The 26,461-nt window shown below is 33.3% G+C and overlaps 2 protein-coding genes and 1 pseudogene across 4 annotated transcripts in view; 2 read left to right on the top strand and 1 right to left on the bottom strand.

The window, feature by feature from the left end:
- Nucleotides 1-2,458: 2,458 nt before the first annotated feature.
- On the bottom strand, nt 2,459-10,946 carry LOC123208868 (rab3 GTPase-activating protein catalytic subunit). Of its 2 annotated transcripts, none has more exons than XM_044626478.1 (22): nt 10,696-10,946; nt 10,553-10,596; nt 10,402-10,465; nt 10,061-10,175; nt 9,904-9,971; nt 9,727-9,824; nt 9,294-9,465; nt 8,672-8,888; nt 8,195-8,309; nt 7,791-7,900; nt 7,547-7,639; nt 7,229-7,357; nt 6,947-7,080; nt 6,432-6,521; nt 6,233-6,315; nt 5,193-5,376; nt 5,014-5,085; nt 4,346-4,385; nt 3,768-4,045; nt 3,464-3,641; nt 3,165-3,376; nt 2,459-2,840 (listed from the first exon to the last, which is right to left on the bottom strand). In XM_044626478.1, the coding sequence occupies exons 1-22, from the start codon at nt 10,750-10,752 to the stop codon at nt 2,544-2,546; spliced, it is 2,850 nt and encodes a 949-aa protein (XP_044482413.1). In that variant the 5' UTR covers nt 10,753-10,946; the 3' UTR covers nt 2,459-2,543. The 2 variants fall into 2 exon arrangements, with proteins under 2 accessions (XP_044482413.1, XP_044482414.1); XM_044626479.1 differs by having other exon boundaries at nt 6,233-6,306.
- A 5,760-nt stretch (nt 10,947-16,706) lies between these two features.
- On the top strand, nt 16,707-19,982 carry LOC123206041 (annotated as a pseudogene).
- Nucleotides 19,983-24,107: 4,125 nt separating this feature from the next.
- LOC123206933 (ubiquitin-activating enzyme E1 1-like) overlaps nt 24,108-26,461 on the top strand; it is a 6,101-nt gene continuing 3,747 nt past the window's right edge. The window contains exons 1-3 of one of the 2 annotated variants that reach the window (XM_044624235.1): nt 24,108-24,331; nt 24,586-24,959; nt 25,585-25,802. In XM_044624235.1, the coding sequence (XP_044480170.1) occupies nt 24,599-24,959; nt 25,585-25,802 (579 nt within the window). In that variant the 5' untranslated portion in view covers nt 24,108-24,331; nt 24,586-24,598. Of the gene's footprint in view, nt 24,332-24,398; nt 24,960-25,584; nt 25,803-26,461 lie in introns of those variants that run through there. The other variant, XM_044624227.1, reaches the window with a different exon arrangement.

Raw genomic sequence — 26,461 nt, 5'->3', positions numbered from 1 at the left:
TCTACTTTCCCTACTATAATTGTTTTCTAATGTTCTGACAATTTCAGTAAATCTACTACCCTCTGCAATCCAAAATAACTCACTTCCAAACATACAAAAACCATTGCAAGAGAAAGGAAGAGAGATAGATTCAATCTAAGTTGTTTGCCCTTGAATAAGTTCAAACTTGATTTATCTAAATAAATTAAGTTTAAGTTGATTTGAACATTTGAATTTGAGTTTGTCTGAATCTAATCCACGCCAAGCTTATGTATATCATCCATCCCACTAGCTTTTACATTTTTTTTTTTTCACTATTGCCATCCCTTTGATTCATGAGTAATCAAAAGAGTTTCTTTCTGCCACGGAGCTAAAGCCATTGAATAACAGACAGGTTTTTGTGATTTAATGTTATCAGTCTCAATGTATCTAAAAAAAATAGAGAAAAAAGAAAAGGGTTATTCTGGTCGAGTAATTGCACTTCATTCAGAGCTGAGATTGGATGAGAACTAAAGTCAACTAATTAACACTGAAATTAACTGTGCTGATTTTGTCTTTGGTCATGTCAATAACTAGTAATGAAATATTTAACGTGAGAAATCCTAGGGAAGGGAGAAGATGACGATGATAAAAAGCTGCTCATTAAAGCCAAATTAAAGCTGCTGACGATGAAGGTAGAGAAGATAGAAGGCAGACGGTGGAGGGAATCAGACAATGGGGACACAAATCAAGATGGAAAATAGATAATAATATTAAAAAAAAGAAAAAAAATGAATAAATTAAAGAGTGGCGTAAGAGAAGATAGTGGTTTATCGTACGGTGTTATGCAAGAAAATTCATTTATATATAATTAAGTAAAGAAAGTAAAAGGATCCTATGCTTACCATTCATTCTCTATTCATACTCATAGTCTTAGACCCTAAATTCAAGACAAATAAAGATGTCAACTTCGCAGCCCCACAAATTTCTTCTTTTTACAGTGAATTTATATGCCTATCGTATATTCATAGCCTGCCTTGACCCACCACCAACGATTCCTTCTTTTAATCATTCATCTGTCTAACTTAATTAAATTCATCATTAATCATTTTGCTAATGGGATTTTCTTCATTGACCCACATTTTAATTATCATAATTATTCTCTTTTTTATTTTGCAATTATCAATGAAAGAAGAACAGGTAATTTCTCAGCGGAAATCAGCAGGTAAAAAGAATATTGGTTTGTCCTTGCAAGACTTTGCATATCTTTCACTAGATTTCCCCAATTCAAAGAGACTGATTGAACCAACAGATTCAAATCCTGAGAGGATTCCGATGCAGATAGCCATGTTAGTGTAAAAACTTCTGTCACATTATGAGCTGTGGTGATTTGATTAAATGGGGTAAGATGAAACAGTGCAAATTTTGCAGAAAAAGTGGAAAATGGGGTTGGCTGAGGTACAAATGAAGTCATCACAAATTCATCTAAAATCTATTTCATGGTGGCCACCCACTTACCAGTAGTAAGTGCACTTAGTGAGTAAATGAAAGGGTGTGTGTATAATTTCTATTTCTATTCTAATTTATGTGATTTCTTTGTGTTTGTTTTATTTATTACCTCCTACCCACCATTCATGTCTGTTGTTTGCCATTCTCATGTAGGGTCAATTTCTTTCTGATGCTGACCCTTAACTCATGAAAGCTTAGTATGACTAATTGGATAAGCCCCACAAATATGACTTTTTTTAATACAAAATCAAAGAAAAGAGAAGGAAAAAACTACATGTATATAATATAATATAATTAAATTATATTTTAAATAAATATGTTATCTTTTGCCAAAAGTTTTCACCCATAAAGAATCTTCAATATAATTTTAGGTACCCAATGATAATCTTCATGTTTAGGTATGTATACAAATCTTTCCATTCAAAATAACAACTGGGTTGCCTCTTTTTTTAAATCTTGCTTTTATTTTGTGCTTTATTTGGCTTTGAAAATAAGTTGGGAAGAAGAGAAATCAAGACTTGCAGAAAGCAGGAAATAATACGTCCTGGTGTGCAGGCCTTGCTTTTGCTTTGTCTCCATTTGGTTGAGTGAAAGAGCAATTTTGTGATGGAGGATACCGTCCCCACCCTACCAAAATATGTCCCTTCAAAGGCCTTTTCAGTTATTTTTTTTATTTTAAAATTTAATTCTAGTTTTAATTTCAGTGTATAGCCCTTCAGATATAGGGCAGTAGTCTTGTCATATTATGTTGTATTTATATTTTTGGAATACTTTTAAAGTACTACTAATGTTTTCAAGAGAATAAAGATCAAAATCAATACGAAATAATTGAAAAAGTTTGCCATCCATGGCGGCACCTAAAATTTCATCCCTCAATTTCAAAAGCAACCAAACAAACCCCAAATCAAACACAAGGGTCCCATTCATTAAGAACAGATTAATTTCAAAAGCAGTGAAGAATGAAAAATAATTAACCCTAATGCAATGACAATACACAATTAAAATTTTCTAAAATATTACCGGAATGAAATCACATTTATACAGGTAAGAATTAACGAAAAAGTTGGAGAGATTAATCAATCACATGAGGTAACAGAAAGAGCGACTCGAAGATCATTTGAGGTTCCACATATATACATTCTATATGTTTCTATTTCTTGTTGACGAAGTCCAGGAGTTTTGGCTGCATAATGACTGTTATTTGCGTGATCATTCATAGAAAATATAATTTCCCTGAGTACCGGTTCATGGCCGTTTAGAAGATTACCCATGCTCAAAACTTTTCTCCACGATTGATTAGCAGTGGGCAGTGTGAACATATTCGATATAACCTCTCTCTCATGATTCCTCACTGGAAGCTTCGCTTCAAAATCCTGACCAAAATGAAGGAGGCATAGCATCATTGAAGTTGAAGAAATAATAAGATGTTTCTGCTAAAGCAATGGCCTTAAACCAGAAAGGTTGATATCTTAGATTACAAAGTTATAAAAGTAAACATCATCAAGAAAGAACTAATTTTATGCAATCCTACTACCAATGAGAATTTGAAAATTTTTGTTAATTAGTAATTTTGATTTTCAACCTCTGGTTCCTATGGAGATTCAGAATTCAAATAGACCAATCAGAATGGTGTTTCACTGGAGGCTAGGAGAAATCTGCTAAACTAATCAATGTTAAGGTGTCATGGGATATCTTACTGTTTGAACATCAACTTCCTTTGAGCTCATTCCCATTTTTGGAAGGTAAAAGCTGTAGTAGTCATTAAAGATTGCTTCAGCAAGGCGTGGTGCTTGCAAGAACTTTCGATGGAGAGAAGCTGCTAGAGTTAACAGCTTCTCGATGTGCTCGAAGACAACACAAAGCCGTCTAATGTCTTTGATATTCTCACTGTCGCCAGATAAATTATTCACTGAAACCAAGACAATACACACTTCAAAACACTAGGCCAAATACTTGCAAACAAGATGAACAAGTTAATGAAGATAAAAAGCTGAACATTGCAAAGGCTTCAGCACAGATGCCATAGTAACGTAGAGTTGCTCTATTTTCATTGTCATCTGCTTCAAGGCTCCAAAATTAGTCTGATTTAGTGCGTCAGCTGATGCTCTGAAGGCAGTGCAAACCATCTGTTCAAGCAGCTGATGTGGTTGCAAAGTTTCAAGGTAATGAAGGATCTGTGGAATCAAAGGTGCTGTAATGAGTGAAGATTAGAGCTTAAGGAAATATAGGAAAACTATGGACACGAGTTCCCATGCTCATGAGTTCTTTTCGTTAAGTTTTTATTTTTTTTTCAAACTGACCTTTTCTCCTTCCCGATTTGGATCCAAGAGTGGCTTCTGCTCAGAAGCTGGCAAAGCAGGGGCATCATTCCAAATTTTTCGCCACAAATTCCCATGCTCAGACATTCGCTGTGAAAGTCGTCCTCGAGGAGGCCAATTATCCTGTGAACTCTCCATTGTAAGAACTCCAGATGCACCATTTTCTTCACTTTCATTGTTGACCCAATCTCCAGGGGAATGCCACCGAATAAAATCTTCAAAAACAGCATTGGGATTTGCCGCTTTAAATGCTGACATATCTACTCCCAATTTTAAACAAATATTAGTGAAAATTAATAGATAAAAAAAATTGTCGGTAAAGTTACACATCAAACACATTAAGAGTACCCAAATGCTTTTGATTGAATTTTATCTCCCTTTCTCAATATAATTTTTCATATATTTAACGCTTTTTAGTTTAATCAATTGCCTTGTATCTCCAAGGGTTAGCTTAAGATAAAAGCACGTATCTTGGGCTGATTAAGATGGCAGCAAAAGAAGCATCAAACCACATAACAATATCAGACTGAAGAAAAATAGCTGTTGATATTATTAATTACCTGATGATAAAATATCTCTCTCCAACTGAGCAGAAAAGTCCTGAAATACAGTAGTAGACAATGCTTTCTCAGCACATAATGATGAAGTTCTTCAATATGAAATTGAGAAAGCATATAACATCTCATTCATATTACAGAAAAACATGACATCGATAAATTTCTGAAGCTTAATGTGGACTAACAAATCATAATCAGACTTCTAAATCTGCCAAGAAAAATATTAATTGAGCATAACCTAGAATAAACTAAAATACTTGAATCAAAGACATATATAGCACACACATACAATTAACCAATGAAGCATAACAAGAATCACTAGTAACCAATAAGGCATAACACAAATCACAATATCAACCAGTGATGCATAACATGAATTCCCATATCCACCAGTCTCCACTTATTTTATTTTAGTATTTTTGATATCCCTTGTCAAATAAAGCATACTCATGTCAAAGGCCTGATCAAGAATGTTTCCTTCTTAGAAAGGTTCCAATTGATAAGATAGTTTTTGACATTAGCAAATGAATGCCAAACAACTTGAGAGACTTCTCACTTACAAACCATTGAGAACTCCTTAGAAAGATCATTCAAAAGTGGAGCATCCAGAATGATGATAATCAACTGTCACTGTTAAAACAAAGAATTGACTCTAAGGAATCGAAGCTTACAAATGAATCACCAAAGGCTTCAACAGCACGTAGACGTTCTTCATGCATGTCCTCAGTCATAAGTGGTGCCTCCTATGATCAGTCAGAGAGAAGGAAGATAGCTGTTATAATCACCACACTCAAATGGGAGATTAGAAAAGTTATCAGCATGCGAAACAGTACAAAGATATTGGTGCAACCTGTGTGAAAGGGGCATGCATGTTTTGGTATGACTTCAGAAGCATCATTGACCCCACAACACCAGCTGAGCCCCTCCTAATACTATCTGAAGGCCTTTTTTCAGCAGACATAACATTTTCAGGCTTTGTATCAGACCTTACTGTAGTTGTACCAGATCCATTCAAACCCTCTTCTGTCAACCGACTGCAACAAGATTAAGCACCATAATTGCACAGATAAAAATACATCATTTCCAAGGGAAGGGGAAAATGTTGTATCTTAAAAATGGTTTTAACAAATTCTTGAGCAGCTAAATGATTTATCAGCAATATCGGGCTGATATATATACCAACTATTCCTAACTCCATCTCTTTGAATACCATCCTTGAAAGTTCTAAGCATTAATCAAGTTGTTTACCACAAATAACATCGGTTATTCAAATGTCCTTCACCAATGCCACCATAGCAAGCAAACAACTAGATAGATTTATGACCTAAATAGAATGACAAAGAGCCACACTGAAGGAAAAAATCATGGCAGAATACAAATAACCAAAGACCAGATTCTAGCATTCGATTTAACTTCAATTCTATCTGAACCTAATGAATCAATATATCCATCGATAAGGCTGCAAAAGTTTTTTTCCTAATGCAGAAACCATAGAAACATGATGATAAATTGCCAAAGGCACTTATCCAAGTTTACATTTATCCTATCCACAATCAACCAATCATTCCATTCATAAAAGGATTGCCCGAGCCACCTATCTCCTACATGAAGTACTAAACAAGACATGTAAGCACCAAATGGCAAAGAAACACTACTTTCCATAGTTTACCCATCAGCTAAAGTTATGTGCTTATTATTTGGAATTATAACCCTAATCATGATAGTACCTCTCAAAACAGTGAATTAGACCACTTCTTGATGCCACTTCTACTTATAAGAATATCAAACCAATTAAAAAGAGGAAAGAAATAAGAAGCTCAAAAAATTAATTGCCCCAGTTAAGATCAACTTAATGAAGACAACCAAAGAGATCTCACTTGCTTTGTTCACCTGTCATGTTTCTGGTCTATATTTTCACCAAGTCGTAGCAAATTGGTTGAACCCTCCACAACTTGACCATCTTCCTGCATATTCTGTCGTATCAATTTTTGAAAGAAAAAGAGAAATAAATAACATTGATAACCGATTCTCCAGTAGGGAACAGTTACAAGCACTAAAAGATGATGGTAAACTGCAAGACCATACTTACCTCAATATCGCTGACAGAATGATCTTCACTTCCAAAACAGTCTTCAAAGTCTTCATTCAGTTCACGCTTCTTGTCAATACATATGGAAAGCTGAAAATAGCAGCAAAATGACATAAATTTGTGTTGCTATAGAAATGATTTAGAAAGAAATAACAAGGCAATTTAAAAGCCCTAAGATCTGCAAATTGATTCTCCTGTAATATTTGTCCCAGAAAAAAGAATCTGCAAAATAATTAAGGGGACCAGCTTCCAGGGATGGAAACTTAACCTACAGAATCCAATACAAATCTAATTCAAACGGTTAAAAATATACAATTGTGAATCTGATACATGAAAGGATGCAATTGGACCGATCTTTGGATATGTAAAGCATTTGAAACCCAAAAAAAAAAAATACCACATATTTCTTAGCTCCTCATCAAAAACCAAATTTTTCAAAGAAAACTTCATTTTGTTGTCAACCTTCTGGATATTGAAAAAGAAAATGCCCTTTGAAGATCTGCGAAGGCAATTACCATCTGTAGTTTCTGGTTAATCAAACAAGTGGATAAGTCAATTAAACCATTGGCTGGCATTTTGGGCAATGGTTGTGACTCTTCCCAACACCAACGAATTTCTCGAACAAATTCTATCCAGAGCACGGCAATAGCTAAACACACATGAATGATACAGTAGTGTTGTCAGACAGACTAAATAACAGAATGCTTATGAGTAAATTTCTCACAACCAAATGCATAATATACGACAGTTAAACAACTTTTTCATGTAAATAAGTCATAGCCACTTTTCATGCATACCTCGTATGTTGCAGTTGCCAAACCACAAGGAGTGTAAACAAAACTGTGCAAAAAGAGATTCAAAAGGTGCGCCTTTAATAAATCGAGAGCTCTTATGCTCCCCTTTAGCATAATCTGGTAACTTTGATCCTACATGTAGCACGAGGACATTTAACAATGTGAGCCATGTTTATTAAAAAAGTAAATTAATTAAATGTTCAATTCACATGCAAATTCAGTGTGTTTCCAAACGTTCATAGCCAAATAATCAGTTCGAATAAAAGGTGAATGCCTTTCTCAAAAAAAGTGGAAATCGTTTCATACGGAGAAAGAAAATACCCTCATGAAAGAGTTCTTTAAGCACACGATCAACGACTGTTGGTGAAGGTATAACCATTGAGGACTTCAGACGATCTGAACCAGGATTTTCAGCTGGTACAAACCAAAGTGACGAAAAAAAGGGTAAAAAACTTTAAATAAGAAAAACTAGAATCTCCAACCAATTCTGTACACAATGCAGCTAGTTGATAGAGTTGAACAGATAAACAAAAAGGAGAAGATAAGTCAAATTAGTAGCTCAAACCTGAGACAAAATCCTCCATAAATTGAGCCTCAAAAGGCATATTCAGTGCATCAACCAAAAGGTGCAATTGTGAAGCAAAACCAACTCTACTTCCTTTCGCATTTTCGTATCTGAAGAAAAATAATGTTTTGAAATGTATCACAATACCAGAAGCTACAGAAGAGGAAGGTATTACAAGAGAAACAATAAATATAATGTGAAAATAATCATAACTGTTAAAATAAACCTGAACCATTATATCCCTACAAAAAATAACAGTAACTCTTTAAGTTATCATCAATGAAAACCAAAGCTGTCTAAAAAATATAAGAACATAGATTCACAAACAAAAATTAATTTGGTCATAAGATTGGAATGTCTTTGTCTGTTTCTCCATATACCATCTAGTGAAAGACATTTCTTACATGGTTGGGAATAAAATCCACTTCTCCGCCTCATGAGGTGAAGCATTTTCCAATTCAGCCATTTCCATTGAGCTTTCAATCATCTTCTCTGACCATAATGCAATCAAACCAAATCCTGTGTGCACATAATGCACCAAGTATAAGAACGAAATCAATCTCTGTATAAAAGGCTTAAAGCAAGAAAAGCTCTATCAAAGCTTGAGAAACCAACATTATTATGTATCTAGGCCAAGTACACACAACTTTAACAACTCCACCTACCTTCCCTGCTTCAGAAAAAAGATAAAAAGGGACCTAGAAAACAAGAACTCTAAGCTTGACAAATTAATTTAGCATAGGAGCCTAAGTCCTCCAACTTCGTGTGCAGGTACCCCCACAGAACAAATCTTTCGTTCTCAAAACAAACCAAACTGAAAATTACCATCTTTATTTCAATTAGGAAACAGAAGAATATGAATATCCAGGACATAAGTTTACCTTTTATTGGGTCTTCTGCAGAATACCATTCACTCCAAGGACAATCATCATCCCACTGTTTTTGGTTGCTTATCTCACCAGGATAATCATCAGATTCTGCATTTCCAGCATCAGCTGCTCTTATATCATCATCATCATAGGGAAGTGTTTGGTAAGTTAGCTTCATCGTAAACCGAACTTCAAAAAGATGCATTGAGAGGTCCAATGTGGAGTAGGCCTTCAACATTAGATGAAATTAAGTAATGCTTTTGCAGAGATACGAAATTCAAAAGTTTGCAGGAATGTATGGTATAACTCTGATGTAAGTGTTCTCGTACAAAGTGGGCATGAAACTGATTCAAACAACTTACAGGGGATAAAAATTTATCTATCATGATGGCACTGGCAATAAGTCCAACACTATCTTAAGGGAACATTACTCAATAATTCAATTGAAACCCATTAATATGTTCCTTTGAATCAATAAAGTTGTTTAAAAACCATAGTAGTCCATTGAAGGATACATAAAGAACAAATGACATAGCAGAAATGGTATATCAATAATAGGGCATTTCAAAATGATAAGAAACCTTCATTACAAACTAGGTAGAACTATGAAGTAAAAAGGATGGTAAGAACTTACAAACTTGGAAACAAACAACTCATACAAGCCTTCCAAATGCATGAGTTTCACTGGAACCTGGCTATATACACGATCTGCCTCAAACCTCCTGGTAAATACTGTTCCCATATTCTGGATCCCAATATATGCATTTCGAGAAGGATCATGCACTGGAACAAACGCTGGCCACAAACTGAAAAACCAAATGTACAAACGAAAATTTTGATTTAGGCAGTCAAATGTGATTAAAAAAAGAAAAAGACAACTGTTGCAAAAATAAAGGAGAAGACATGAACAAATTTTAGCCTATACAACCATTCAATGACTAAAGTTTAGGGAAACAATAGAAGTTAAAATGTTACAGGTTGAGACAAATAAAATGATTCGGAAAAGCATATTTATTAACCTGCTTTGAAAAATATAATCTGGTAATAATTTCAATTCAAAGCCCTACCTGGAACAATTTGACAAAGCTATTGCAACTGCACTTAAAAGCTTGCTAGCCTCTGGTGCATCAAGCACCACACCACTGGCACTTTGAGGAGCAATTACCTGGTGAACAACACAATTTAAGTGCAAAGCAAAGAAGTATTCAATACCAGTGGAGTACAAGATGCAAATAGAAGTATACCAAAAACTCCTTTACTCCAAAGCTCAACTGCAAATCATGCAAAGTCCAATCCCAATCTGGGACTTTGCCTGCACCAACCAGAACTCTAGTCAACAAAAACAAAAATGAAATAGGCTCCAAAACTAAATAAAATTTAGGGAAAAACCAATTTGAGTACCATTATTGTTAATCTCGAAATAGTACTCCATGCAGTAGCTTTTCATAAAGTACTTCAACTCAGATTTAATCTTATATATGCTCTTTGAAGAAGGCAACTGAACAGCCCCCTTTTCCTACGACCATAGAGCACAGAAAATGTAAAAGCTGCAGTTAAATTGACAAGACAACAGAGATACGACTTGCATGTGCTCTCTTTAACAAGATATTAAAAAGCTAGAAACAATAAGGACATCAATAGCGACTCCAAAATATTTATGATAACACAAAGGATATTGAACAATATTTAATCCCATTCTAAGTAAATTAAAAAACAAAACTTGCAGAAAATAAAAAGCATACCAACAAATTCTTTGGTCCATCAGCCAACCACTGCCGACAAATTGCTTCTATTTCAGATATGAACCTTACACCAACCATAAATCTAACTTTATCAGCTCCATGAAACAATCAGTAACAAAAAATAATCATTAGTAACATAAATTAAATATACCTCTCCCATGAAGAAGCAAGAGTGAAATCGTCAAACCGTTCAAACTACAGCAATACAAAATAACAATAATAATAATAATAATAATAGATTTCATAAACGATTGTGTTGCAAAAATGAATATTAAGGACTTGACACTAATTCACCTCCTCTTCTTCAGCTTCATCGTCTTCTTTAGAATTAGCCTTGCTCGTGGATGCCATGATATGATGAACAGCTAAATTTAAAAACTAAAAATTCAAATTCAAATTCAAAAGTGGAATTTATGTTAATAATTTCAAAAAATTATTATCCGCACTAAGAAATGGTGCGAGTCTGGCCTTGTTGATCAAGTTTCAGAGATCAGAGACTGATACGAAGATCTGTTTTTTGCAGTCTAAGGAAGGGAGAAGACGAAGCTTCGCGAAAACTTTTATTAAATTTTGTTAACTCCCCCATAAAGTTATAACTACATGATATTTCCATAAAATTATATATTTCAAAAAGAGACCGCTAGTTTCTATAATATCATACGAACCCACTTCCCTACTCTCATGTTCCCATTACTAACCCCTAGTTATTCATATATATTTACCTATTTTAAATATATAAATAAATACATATTTAATATGTATTATTATATAATTAAATAATTTTAAATTAAATATAAAATAACATGTAATTTACATAATAACATATATAAATATATATCTAATAAAAGTACTTATAATATCGTTAATTTTCTAATTAATCAAAAGTTTTAATTTTGAACTTGACACTTATCATACGCATTCTCATAATCATAAATAATCAATAATAGGAGCTATTTTGTAGAATTTCAAATTAATACAATTATATATAATTGAGTAATTTTATATTCAGTATAAAATAACATTCAATGAAACGATCATATATCATTATTAATATATAAATTAGTTTTATTCATTTTCATCTACCCATAAATAAATTTCAAAAGTCAAATGACTATTTTCTACCAAAACTTTAATGAAACAATAAGATACAAATAAAAATATGTGTATCTTAAAATAAATCAAAATTTAATATATATTAATCACCATATTATATAATACGTCCCTGGTTACACCACTGTGCTTTAGGTGGAATTGAAACCGGATCTTCTGACTTGATCAAGTAAAACCAGCCCAATTGTTTTCACTTTGTTTTGGTTAAACGGATAAAAAGCCCATCGGCCTGTTATAACCCATTTCAAAAATTGGTTCCAAAATGAGCCTGCCCCAACTTCTGACACCTGGTTCACCTTCAGTTTTGTCTTTTTTCTTTTTTTTTTTAATAATTAAAATAATAAAATTTGATAAATTAATTTAAGAAATAAACATATTTAAATCTTACATAATGTATAAAAATATTTATATTTATATAGATGATCTCATTACCCCATTTTTATTAGATAATATGATGAGACTATTTAATAACATTTATTTTTTGAATAAATTAACATAATTTTATGCTATTTTTTAAAATATGCGACTTTTACTTTTATCATGTTATTGCGAAAATGCATTGTTTGACTATGTAAAGTCAGTAACATCACAAGACTCTTTTTTTATATATTTTTTAATTTAATATAAATAGGCATGGAAATGATCCAAGTTGATTCAATCTTGAAAACTAGTTTAGTTCGATTTAGTTTGACTAAAATTTGTTTAATTCAAATTTTAACTTAACTTATGCTAAAAAGTGTTTAGCTTAAATCTGACTCAAATCAATAGTTTAAATTCGTAGTTCAATTTGACTCAAATTAATTTGAATTTATAATTTAATGACGATTCGAATTCATGATCGGTTCAGCTTATATATATGGTTCAAATTAGAAACTTTGAATATTATTTAAATAAAACAATATCGTTTTGTTAATAAACTACAAACTCAAGTTATAAATCTGAATGATACATTTGAACCATTAATTAAAATCGAATCGAATTATAAATTCAAATAATTAATTTGAGCAATAAAATCAATATAAACTAAAATTAAATCAAATTGAACCCAAATTAGATTTAATTTTGATTCAATAAACTTAAATTAAATTAAAATCAAATTATTTTCTATTTAAATTAAACTTCAATCAAAAAGATGTTCAAACTCACCCCATCCTTATCTACCCTCAAATACAGGGAATCTTCTTAATTCAAATGAAAGATTCTAAGGGAGACATCTAGTTAAATTAGATTCGTCGCTTATCCTCATTTCCATTAATGGAGTTTGTGTGAATGTATGTTAATGGCTTGGCCAGGAAGAGTTGGACGAAATGCTTACGTTGCTATAAGCTGTATCCGTGGAAATAGGCCATCATGTCTGCTCCACAAGCGTTTGATGTCGTGGTGTTGAATGCCATGGAATGGAAACCTTCAGCATCTACATGACTTTCATTATTGCATGTCACATCATTTGTCTCTCATGATATACGAAACCGTGGCAAGTGGGCTTAACTCCAGCTAACACATGTCATTGGGGGCCCACTGGGCCCAGGTTACAGTTGCTGATCCAATGATCCAAACATTCCGTACAAAACTTGCATTTGGTATGGGAATCAAAATCAGAGCGTACGCATGATTTACTGTCAATCAAAGCGTTAGTTGGTCCCACAAGGGAAGGAAGCTTCCAACCGCATATGAATACCCGCGACATTTTTCCCCAAATCAGCGCCCTACATTTCACTCTTATTTCTCATGATTTTCTATACTGTTATGTGTGGTGGGTCACGTGGCAGACCACCCTCCATCCCCACCGGTAAAAGTTGATTAACATTAAGGCAAAATGACCATTTCCCACCAAGGGTTGATATAAACCCTTTTTTTTATCTATTAATTATCAAAATTTTAAATTTTTATCTATTTATTAAATTTTACTATTATAAAATTATCATTTAAAAATTTATTTAACTTATATTTTTTTATTCTTAAGTTTTCAAATTTTTATTTTTATTTTCTAAACTCATATTTTTTAAATTTAAAAACTCATTTTTTTCTCTCAAGTTTAGGGTACACTTTTTTCCATATCGTTACCCCCCAATGTTTTAGGAAGTTATAGTTGAACCCAACTTCCTTTCTTCTTCTTTCCAACAATAATTCACTAGAGATGGCAGATGAATCTCTTCTTCTTCTCATTCAGTCACTCTTCCTCCGTTATCAAATAGTCTTCATCTGTTGAGTCTTCATCAAACAAAGACCAGTTTCTTCATTAGAGACGAAGACAATCGAAAAGGGAAGACCAGTCGATCGGGAAGGCAGAAGGGAGAGAGCTGATAACCGATTGGTCTTCGAATATGAAGATTTAGAAACCTAAGTTGAATAGGAGTTAAAATAAGATTTTTTAAAACTCTACGGGTGACGTTTATGATAAAAAGATGAAAGTTTTGTAACCCTAGATTTGGGAAGGGGAGAGAAGTCAATTTTAAAACCTCTAAAATATAAGTTTAGAAGGTATAAATAAAAAAATTTAAAATTTAAGGGTAATTCAAAATATAAGTTAAAATACAATTTCTAAATGACAATTTTATATCTAATAGTAATAGTAAAATTTAATAAATAGATAAATATTTAAAATTTTGATAATTAACAAATGAAAAATTAAATTTACATCAAACCTTGGGTGGGAAATAGTCTTTTGGTCTAACATTAAATTTATTTACATTGTCTTGTCAATGTAGTGTGTGTCATATGTGCTCCTGATGACTAAAGGGTGATGCAATTCATTGTGAAGGATCAATAATAGTAACAAGTTTTTAACATTATCCGTTTAGTTGTTACTTATAAACATGTGTAATTAGGGTTATATGTATACCTGATTATTAAAAAAAAATAATAATAATAGTTTGAATCTTGATAATTTTTATTACTATTGAAAAATCATATGCTCTCAAAATTGTAAAAAAATAATAATTACACTTTATTTATAATTGATAATGTTACAGAAAGTGATCTCATGATAATAAGAAACAACTATTGTATCTTTTAGGAGAGCCTGAGAATGGTGATAATTATCGAGTCTTTTAGTTCTCATTATTTTTGAATTAGGAGTTATTCACTTGTATTAGAATTGACTCGCATATAGATAACACATATGATCTTTGATTGTAGAGTTTATTACTATATGATGACTAGTCACCTCTTTAGCGTCGAATTTGTGAGTTTGACCAATAATAACAATTACATTAGTTAGATTTCCAATTACATCACATATTTGAGTTTGTGTTAAACATCATTGACTATGCTTTAATTGTTGGAGAAAGCTAGTTAACAATGTCAAGATCAGATAGTCCTAAAGGACACTTGGTGTCGGAGTTATACTCAGTATGGAGGGATATACTTGAAATGGACTCCATAGACTTCTCACTCTAGATTCTCTTTGATTTTTCCCATGAACCATCTTTTTTGTTTTTTTTTTGGTAATAGGAATAGATGGAAAAAGATGGTTGAAAATTAAAGAGCCTTTCGGGGCCCTCTTAGCTTCAAATTCTAAGGGGTGAAATTTGCACCAATAAGAAATTCACATAGTAGTGATAAAATATAGTGCATGACATTATGAAATTGTAGTGGAAATCAATAGAAAAAGATGGTGTTTTTGGTTGAAAATTAAGGAGATTTATAAGTGTCCTCTTTCTAGCATCAAATTATATTAGTGGTTAAATTTGCATAAATGAAAAAGCACACTTAATAGTAATGACATTCCCTACAAGACATTAAGAATAGTGAAAAGTTTTTAATGTAGTTTTTGTTTCGTGAAAACCTATGCTCATGATTGATTAATGTTGAGTGATATTGTGCATTTAAAATGATCAAGAATAATTATACTCCGATTGCAAACTGATCTTATGATCATAGAAAACACAATTGTATCATTAAGAAGACTGAGAATGATAATAATTGTCAATTAGGGGTGACAAATTTATACATGACATGTTAATCCAATATAACATGATTAGAAAAAAATTAGGCGATGATTGAGTTTTTCGACACAAAATCTAGTTTGAGTCAACTCAAAAACGATCTGAAACCAAATTGAATTGACATAAAACTAACATAAATTGACCAAAGGAAGTTTTGATTGTATATTCACAACGATCACAAATTAAAGAAATATTTTTATTGGAAGTTATGTATTAAGAACTCAATTAAATTATAATTTGGTTGAACCACCTTAAAATACTCTATCTTAGTGTTACCAAATTCAATCAATAAATTATTTGAATGTGATGCAATATGGATCTAAAACTATACTTATCATGGATACCCGTTTCATTGTTTTTGGCAAAACACAACGCCAATAAAATTGTGACCCACAATAATATATTTACCTTTTTATCCTTACTAAAATGAAATGAAATTTAATTTGTTTTATTATTAATTAATGATTAAATGACAATAAATAAAAAAAGAAAAAGAAAAATGCTTAACTTTAACATACAAAGTGAAAAAGAGTAGATTATTATTTTTTTATCTAAAATCAAATTCTATTTTAAAAAAATAATTGAAAGTGTAAGAGTAAGTTAACAATTTTATTAATAATTAATTTAAATATATTAAAAAAAAAATTTACACAGCAATTTAACCTTTATTTGTGTTTGAAAATTTACAAATTAATATATAAAATCTTTTAAAAACTCTAATCGCGGCCATTACTTATACAAAAATTATCATATTCACCTTATATATTTTAAAAATATTATTATGATATTAATAGTTTGTAATATAATATTTAACTTTATATTTATTTTTTTGGTTCAATTTTTTAATATCAAAAACTTGAAAGTTGTCATTAACTCTCTTAATATTTTAAAAAATTATGGTTCATTTCAAACATACAATTATATATTATTGATACAATTATCAAATAAGTAAGTTATTATATAATTTAGATATTTATAAAGTTTATTTATTATTTTTGTTAATTTTGAATTATATAATAACTTTAAAAAATAAAATAGAAGGATAAAATAATAATGTATTTTCTAACACACTGTCTTTTTTTTAAATTTATCCTTGATTGATTTTAGGTGGAAAAGTATTATTTGTATTATATAAGGGTGTCCCGTTCTTAAATAAAAACTTGGGTGGTAAAATTTTACTCGTAATAAACCTCACTGAAGCAAAGCATCACCATCCATCCATCACTCATCATGGCTTGCCATCAATTATTTATTTATTACTCTCAACCAATCTTTGTCAGAAACCAAACCAGAAAATGCTCAACGTCACTATAAAATCCACAAATACCACTTGACACTGCTCAACTCGAGTGAGTTAATATTTCCGACTAAGTCAAACCAATGGCTGCAGCTCTAGAATGCTGGTCGAGTCGGACCAGCACGGACGAAGACATGGTGGAGCAAGTCTTGATGCGGACCAACGACAGGTCCGAGGGAGCGCCGGAGACCTCGGCGGCATCTAATATCGGAACAACCAAGGAGTACTCTTCCGTTATGCAGAAACGGTTTCAGCGGCTCAGTCGGAACGTGTCGGAGGCGATTGCGTCGCTTAAGAATACTTTGAATCTGGACTCCGCGACAGCCGCGGGTGCTGCTGGTGGAGCACGTGACAACCCAATGGCGTTGTCTAAGATCGAGAGTTGTCGAAAGATTGTTTGGGGGAGTGTTGTACGGAACTTGACGCAGTTGTATCCTGGAAGTCAGTTGCCGGAGAAGCTCGTGTCTAATATTAGAAAGCATTATGATTCGTTGCCACTCAGGTATTTGTTCTGTTGTTACTGAGAAAGATAAATGTGTTTTTACTAATTTTGCTCTATTTTTTGGCAGTCTAATTTATGTTTATATATAAACAGTTATGCGCAAGCGGGATTTGACATGAAAGAAGTGTTTTTACATATAAAATTGATAGAGCAAGCGTCAGGGGACGAGCGTCCTGCTATAATGTTTCAAGAAGTGTCTGATGATGAAGTACAGAGTTCTGTATTTAAGCTTACGTTTGCATGTAACTCATCGATTTCGTGGCCAACGATGTCTGTTGCGTTTGATAACGCTTCTATTTGTTGCAAGAAGATTCAGATCTTTGAAAAGAAAGGCTTCACACTTGGGGTTATTCTTCTCTTCGTTCAAGCTGGGCAAGAGAAGTCGTTTAAATCAAGGATTGAAAATGCAATTAAATCTGCTATAAAGAAGCATAAACAAGCATCAGTGAAGCTCCCGTTTGGCCTTTGTGGCTGCCAAGAGGAGAATATGAAAGGGAGAGACTTGGGAGAGATTGGGGAGGAGTCTGGTGAGGAGAACTTTAGAAATGGCGCGGAGATTTTGAACATGAAAATTCAGCTTCGGATGCCGTTACCCACTTCTTGTTTTGTTGTATCTGTTGATGAATGGCAGACGATCCAAGCAGGTGGGGAAGAGATTGGGAAGTGGCTGTTGAACTCGGATAATCTTGATTTTATTGATCAGATTGGACCTAATTCTTTTAAAGGAGTTTACAAGGGGAAAAAGGTGGGAATTGAGAAGCTCAAAGGGTGTGACAAGGGGACTTCCTATGAGTTTGAGCTGAGAAAAGATCTGTTAGAGTTGATGACTTGTGGGCACAAGAACATTTTGCAGTTTTGTGGTGTTTGCGTAGATGAAAGTCATGGGTTGTGTGTGGTGACGAAGTTGATGGAGGGCGGTACGGTTCATGACTTAATGATGAAAAGCAAAAAGGTTCAGACTAAGGAGATAATTAGGATTGCTGCTGATGTAGCTGAAGGGATCAAGTTCATGAATGACCACGGTGTTTCATACAGAGACCTGAACACACAAAGGATCCTATTGGATAGACATGGTAATGCTTGTTTGGGGGACATGGGTATTGTCACTGCTTGCAAGAGCGTTGGTGAGGCATTGGAGTATGAAACCGATGGTTACAGGTGGCTTGCTCCTGAGGTTTGTATTCTGTTATTTCCTTGTCTCATTTTACTTGATCTTAATCATCCAGGTTATAAAAGATCTCTTCATCTCAGTAATAATCTAACAATCTGGAGCCTATGCATGGCCATAGTGATGATACCATTTCCATACCTGAACTGTTAAAAAGGAAATTTGTCAATGTAGCATTCATCCCATATGGATACTCCAGAGCGCAAATTTAGGCTAAACTGGCTCATCTTTTTTCCATGATTCCAGGGTTTTGTCAATATGGTCCAATGTGTATATAACACAGGGCAGTGTTAGAAGACTAGGAACCTTGCTGATTTGCCCCACATCTTTATCGATGTAAATGGGATTTGGACTTGATTATATTGGGCTACTTTGTGTTTTGACTCAAGGATATAGCTCAACTTTTAATCCTTCAAAGCGAAGCAATTGTGTTATGTAAAATTAAGAAACAGCAGTTCCACCTGAGTAAGCCTTTCCATTGTATAATAGAAGGGCTCAAATTCTTGTGGAAAAATTATGTTGTTTTCTTATGTTTCTGAGTGCTATTTAGATTCATGGTACCCAGCTACAATTCTCTCAGGTTTAGTAAACTCTTATAAAGAGACTTAAATCATTTACCCCAAAATCATTATTTTAGCATGCGTAACATGTCATGATAATTGTTTTTGCTCTTTATAATTTAATTTGTTGTTTACCTTTATCTAAGCACTCAAATATTCCCCATTAAACTAATTTGCTTGGCCACAACATTGCAGTAGTGCCACTTTTAGCAAAATGGTTAATTAGTGGAGCCCACATAATGGAGCTTTTTGGTATTTAGCATAATCAATTTCTGACCTAACTTGTAACCGTGTGGATGAAAGCCTTTTGCCGAATTTCTTTACCTGCTTGGAAACGTTATTAGGACGTGTAAAATGAATTTGTCCTAGTTTGAAATAGAATATGATAAAGGAGTTACAAAATACAACTTTAGAGGTTCCCCTTTGGGATAAATTTTAACTCATTATGTTATGATTGTACATGTGCAAACTTTATGATTATAACTTTAACAGATTCCAATTCTGTCAAATTAGTGATGCAGATTCAAATTGGTGTCTTTTATCTCTTTTTGGTGAGTACAGATTATTGCTGGTGACCCAGAGAGTGTTTCTGAGACATGGATGAGTAATGTATATAGTTTTGGAATGGTGATTTGGGAGATGGTGACTGGTGAGGCAGCCTATGCTGCATTTTCCCTGTGCAGGCAGCAGTTGGAATAGCCGCTTGTGGTTTGAGGCCTGAGATCCCAAAGGACTGCCCACAAATGCTGAAATCTCTGATGACCAGGTGCTGGAATAATCTACCATCAAAGCGTCCCCAGTTTTCTGAGATTATATCAGTATTATTACAGTCCAACAACAACTCCAATAGGTAGAAATCATTTAAACCCATGAAAAAATTTACTCTTGAGATGTTTTTGTAAAATGGGTCCCTTATCAATTTGATTTCTCTTTATGTCTAAATGTTGATTTAGGAAGTTCATATAGCAGAAATGAAGATATATTTTCGCCATTTTAGTTCAATGTTATAACTTATTTCTCGTACTCTTCCAAATAAATTTGTTTATCATACCTGCCAAAGCATAAAAAAGAAGAACGCATGTGCCTTTATGGTTTTCTTAGGATGAATTTAGCTTCATATGCCTAACATAATTCATTAGGATGGTTATTAAAGTGATCTAAACATTAAAAAAAATGTTGTCCTCGTGTGTATGATTACAAATGACTGATATAAACATAATTAATTAGTCTCAAAGGGCTAGGATTATTAGCTTGGGAAAAGGGAAAAAGTGACAAGGAGTCATGATTTGTGTGTGATCTTATGGCCTACAAGACCTGAATGATTCAAGGCATATTGCATTACAACTTCTCTTTTTGTTTATGTAGTGGCCATCTGAGGGCCCCGAATGCTTCCCCCTTTTTTCTGTGTTTCCATGAGAGTTGCCTTGCCTCCTTCCATTATTCCTATTGGAATGTAAATGTACTTGTTTGGAGCTTCACAATATCATAGGGTTCAGGTTTTGTTGTGGTTAACTCAAAATCCCATTTCTGAGCTCAGATTGGGTCACATGATCATCAGTGAAGCATGAAAGATGCACATGGTAGACATGTGCTAGTGACATTAAGGTCAAACTTCTGCTATAGTTTCAACATCTAGCAAAGTAACAACCGTAACATTGTAAATATAAAATCAAAATTAGTGTGAACTAAGTTTGACTCTCTTCTGATTATCTGGTTCTGCAGATTCCAGTGTATCTACCATCATCTGTGTGTCTACTCTTGCGTGTACCCATGTGTAAACTATTTTTCTGTTGCTTGCATTTAAGACTTTAAATGTTGAGTGCACAATTATTGAACAATAACATTATGTTTACGTACTTTTAGGTACATAATTGAGTACACTAATGATACATGAGTATACGATTGGATATTATTTTATCTTTGATTCAAAATCAGTTAATCATATGATAACATATCATCCGTATATATAATTGTGTATAAAAAAATGTGTATATATAATATTACATATTATTAAATATCTGGAAATTGCTCAATGAAGATTGAGCAAACGTATCGAGGCAGCTTGTGCAGATACATAATAGAAACTAATAATGTAAAGTAAAAACCTGATGAAAGCCCGGTCTCGGTGTGTTAGATAAACTTTTATGAAATTACCGATAAAACCCTTAAAAGATTTTCTTCGAAGTAAAATTCCAGAGGCCCTCCAGAAACACAGCTAATCCAGTTTTTAAAAAGGATCTCTGTTATACAAACCAAACATGGGCTTGAAGCCCGGGGTTTTTGCAGCTTCTAATGTACCTGGGCCTAATCCGTTCTAGGCCTGGGTATCTATCGGATATGTTGTCTATGATATTGGGGGAGTGTGATTGTAATTAAATGATTTTCCCTGGTCGATGTAGTAATTTTTGGGATTAAGAGGGATATAAAGGAGATTTTAAAAATTAGAAAGTAGATGATGGAGGAATAATAATAGAGTAGGTCCAAATAGGCCTGGCCATCCTAATTTAGTAATTTAAGGGGAGCCCATGTCTGGTCTTTTGCTTGTTTGAACAAACAGCTTTCATTAACAAGCTGATTCAAAGCTTCTCACAAAATCTTTCGCTTCACCATAATTACTTGTACGAAACGTTCCCTCTCCCTCCCCTTCCCCACCACCCCCCCTCCCCCCCGGGATCTTAATAAGCCTCTCAACAGTTTGCTCCAAACTGCTTTGCTCAGAAATTTGAGAGGAAGAGAAAAAGGTTAAAATCAAAATGAAAATTGGGAAATAGGACCGTATTTGTATCGTGTTCTGTATGTACGTATTTAGATTGGAGACGTTAATATTGAATATGGACCACTTTGTGACCTGTTTGCCCACTTTATTCTGATACCTTACCATTAATCACAGACAAAAAAATAACGAATATATTCCTTCCATACCGAAAACCAAATTTACCACCTTTTCTCACGATTTGAGTAAAATTTTTCAAAAACTGTCGGCTAAAGGTCAGATGGACTTTTTTCGGGGTTTTCAATTTTTTGTTATCATATTGGGATCCTTATAAATTGTCATGGCCAAAATTGTAAGAAAACCCATTGAAATGTATAGGAGAATAATAAAAGTGTGTTCAGTATACGTATTGACAGACGGGATATACCTAAATATATTATTATATAATTATATGATTTAAAGTTAAAAATAAAATAATATTTAATTATTTAATAATATGTATAAATATATATTTATTTATATATTTAAAGTGAGTATATATAATATTACTCATAAAAAAATATTGTAATATATATTAAATGTTAACTCAACAAAATTAAAAAAAAAAACAAATTATAATAGCATGCTGTTATATGTTAAACTCACATGTTACAGAAATTGTAACATGCACCTTGACTTGCGGACATACATCTTTGGCCTAGAGAGCACAATCTACCAATTGAGCTTTCTTTCATGTTACTTAATTTTCTGTTTTATTAAGTTCTCTCATCCTTCTATTTCAAGAAGCTATTTGCATCGAATCCTCAACAAAGCATGAAACCTGTAAGTTTATAATTTTAATCAGTCAGTTTTACTCTACTCGTCCACTAATTTGAATCCCATAATCCATCTGCCGGCCAATACTTCCATAACGCAGAGTAAAATCTTTTTGGAAACAATAGCACATCAAAAAGGTTTAAAAAATTTATTAGAATTACTGCTTTCAACAAACCTTTATATTTTGACCATCGATCCTGGAATTGAGAGACGAGAGAGAAATTTTAAAGGTTTATACAGTGATAGAGGGTCACATAGACTTAGTAAAAAGAGTTAGAGGGTGAAAACAAGTTAAATCGAGCGTGAACACTCTTTTATTCAAATTCGGTTTAAACAAAAAAATAGTTTAGTTCGAGTTCATAGATCCAATATTAAAAGTTGTTCAAATTTTGTTCGGGTTTAACTTAAATTTATAGTTTAAATCTATAACTCAAATATATGACTTATATTCATGATTTAAATTAGTGATTCATTGATAAAATGATGTTATTTAATAATTATTTAACATAATTCAAATAAAACCATGAGTTAAATTCGAATCAAATTGAATTATCTACATAACTCACAAGCCAAATTTTTTTAGCTTAAATTTAGTTTGGGTTTAAAACAAGTCAAACTTTTTAATTTAAACTCGATTTAAATTTAAACTAAACTAATTCAAATCAAATTGAACTCGTTTTTTAGTCCAAACTAATGCGATATGGAAAATTTTATCATCACTTTGTCAAAATTTAGAATCTAGATAAAAGGAATAAAGTGTGCACTATATGTGTCTGCACATATATATAATTTTATGAGTGGGTTGACACATATTATGATATGGTAGATATTGATGCCCCACCCCATCATCCCTTTGTAGGTGTCCCCATTCCTATAAAGAAATCTTGGTTTGACTGGGAGGGGAGAGTCGGCTGTGTGAATGTGATGAAGCAACTTTTGAAAATTGGCTAATCTCCTAGTACATTTATACTAAACCGTCATCGTTTGCATTGTCACTCTCAGCAATCTCCAAACTGAACGTGATCTAGAACTTTCAATTTAGTTGTAATTCCAAAGCAAAACTTGGACCGCCTGCCTGCCTGACACAAATGTCTCACTTCGAGGTAGCGCCCACTGCCCCTCCTCCTCTTTAACAATGTTAAGGGTTTCGGCTTTGGCTTTCCCTTTCTTTGCCTTTTGACCGCTAATTTAAAATTTAATTACAATTAGCAAACAACAAATCAAAATTTGATAACTTCACTTTAGAAATGACCCACCATTCTCAATTTCACTTTACAAGTTTAGCAAGTTGTACACTTTTAAAATTTGAGTTAAAAAATATCTAATTTTTAAATTTAAACTTAAATTTGTTTAAATTAAACTCGTTTCGAGTATATTTTTTTTGTTTAAATTTGTTTAAATTAAAAAATATCTAATTTTTTTGAATTCAAATAAACTCGATTAGAATTCAATCGTATATTTATTTACCCATCTAAGCTTCCTCATTTTCTAACCAAATTGCCTTCTTTCCGTTTCTAACAAGGTGAGTTTGGGACAGGTACAAATTTTTCCAGAGAGCACCTTTCTACCCAGCCTAAAACCCTAGACACATAAGCATCACTGCAAAACAATAAAAATCCATAATTAGCCTTCCTTCCCAATCCCCATTTTATATAATTATATCAACATCCAACCCACACGTCACACTTAAACTGCTTTCCAAGCAAACCCTCTCCTCTCCATTTCAATTTATAGACTAAAAATTCATCCCTTCAACAATCAAATCTCCCCTCTTCTCTCTGCAGATTCTATTCTTCCCTTAATCACAGTCCTAATCGGTACGTTTTTTTTTTTCTCCTTTTCTTTAACCTTTGTTGTTGTTAACATTTCTGTTCTGTACTCTGAAAGATTCGTTGTGCCAAATGAAGCTTAACAAGTTAGCTTTAGGGTTTACGGTTTTATTTCCGATTATTTTCGGATGTCTGTACGGAAACTCTGATGTTCTTCTTGTTGATTTTGGTATTGGATACATGAGTTTTTGGTTTGTGGCATTGATTGTAATTTTTATGGGGTTTTGTGCCGTGTTTGGTAGCTTGCTGCACTATATGCTTCCTATAAAGAGAGCCAGCGAAGGAGTGGTTGTTGTCAACGAAACCGAAGAAGAACAAACTCAAAACATTTCTAGCGATAGCAATAACGGCTCGACTGTTTTTAAGAAGCATCGGATCTCTGAATCAACGACCACTGAGACTAATAACACTGTAATTTTAGACGACAGTAACAACCACAGTACCAGTACGATCCTAGCTGAAATCCCGATCATGGCCCTCGGCGATTCCAATCAGACCGACATCGATGAAGATCTGCACAGCCGCCAGCTGGCCGTGTACGGTCGTGAGACGATGAGGCGTCTTTTTGCTTCCAATATCCTCGTCTCCGGGATGCAGGGCCTTGGTGCCGAGATCGGTATGGTTATTTGAATACTCTTTTGTCTGGTAGATCGTGCTTTAAAGGTTGTAAATTTACATGTAGGTATTCTTTATATTAGTTTTGTAAATTCTAGTTCTGGGGTTTGTGATTTTGTATTTAATTTTGTGATTGATCTTTGGAATGCTGTAGTTGTGATATCCTGAATTACTTTTGCGGTTAAATTTGGTATTTAATTGTTGTCTGCTTGGTGGAAAACAAAGAAATGTAATCGGCTTATGCACCTTGTTTTGGTAGTTTGTAATACGTTTAGTAGAAGCTATGTTGAAGACATGCATTCGATTCTATATGTTATCTGTTATGAAGTCTTTGACCTTTACATGCTAAGTTTAGAATGCATTTTTGCCGGGATTTTAGCTTGTTAAGGGAATATTCTATAGTTTGTTGTGAAGTAATTGGCCCTGGGAATTTATAGTACATATGTTAAAACTATGTTGAAGAAATGAGTTGTATTCTATATGTCATCTGATATGAAGTCATTGGCCCGGGGATTTTGGCTGGTTAAGGAATATCTGGCTTGTTCAATTTGACATGGACTTCTTTTGAGCTGTTGTGAGGTCTGTTACTTGAAGTTTTGCTTTATGTTATTTTCTTTTACTTGCAGCAAAGAATCTAATACTTGCTGGTGTCAAGTCTGTGACCTTGCATGATGAAGGGACAGTGGAGTGGTGGGATTTGTCCAGTAATTTCATATTTTCAGAGAAAGATGTTGGTAAGAACAGGGCTCTTGCGTCTGTTCAGAAGTTGCAGGAGCTCAATAATGCAGTTGTCATTTCTACCCTGACAACAAAGTTAACCAAACAACAACTTTCAGATTTCCAGGTGCTTCTCGCGCTTTGTTTTTCCTTGATTAATCATGGGAATTGCTGTAGCCACTGTTTGGGCATATTGGAAGTTTTTCTGACTTGTTCTATTGATTTGTAATTTGAAGACATTTATCATATATGACTGATTCTGTTCATTAATTGATAAGACAGTGAACAGATTTCACCAGTTAATCTTTATTGTTGATGAAAACAAGATTTTAGAGGAACTTCTGGAAAATTTAGTAGTTCATAGCAAAAATAAAATGACTGAAATTAGAATAATGAAAGATCAGTATCTGGAATTTGAAAGTTCTTGGAATTCTCAGATTTTAAATTTGCTATGTGATTATAAGAGAAACTATTCTTATGAATGAATAATAATAATGATAACTTGAAAAATGTTTATATTATTAGACAAGGCTAATAATAACAACATTAGGACCCCAAATCTTTTGAACAGAGAAATTTACTGCTGAAGGCATTTCTCACTTTGTTTGTCTGCGGTAAGCTGTTGTGTGGCCCTGTTGTACTTCTGCAAGGAAGTGGGTATATTAGATTAATACCCTTATTTTTTCAACATTATGTTTGCCTAAGAAGCTTCTTTGTTATTTGACCCTGAGTGAATGTAATGGTTTTCTGGTTCAAAAATTGAATGTTGAGCTGGTTGATTAGGGC

Source organism: Mangifera indica, chromosome 2 (genome assembly GCF_011075055.1).
Source record: "Mangifera indica cultivar Alphonso chromosome 2, CATAS_Mindica_2.1, whole genome shotgun sequence".
Lineage (NCBI taxonomy): Eukaryota > Viridiplantae > Streptophyta > Magnoliopsida > Sapindales > Anacardiaceae > Mangifera > Mangifera indica.
Note: the sequence above shows the minus strand (reverse complement) of the source record. Positions and strands in the feature narration are given on the sequence as shown.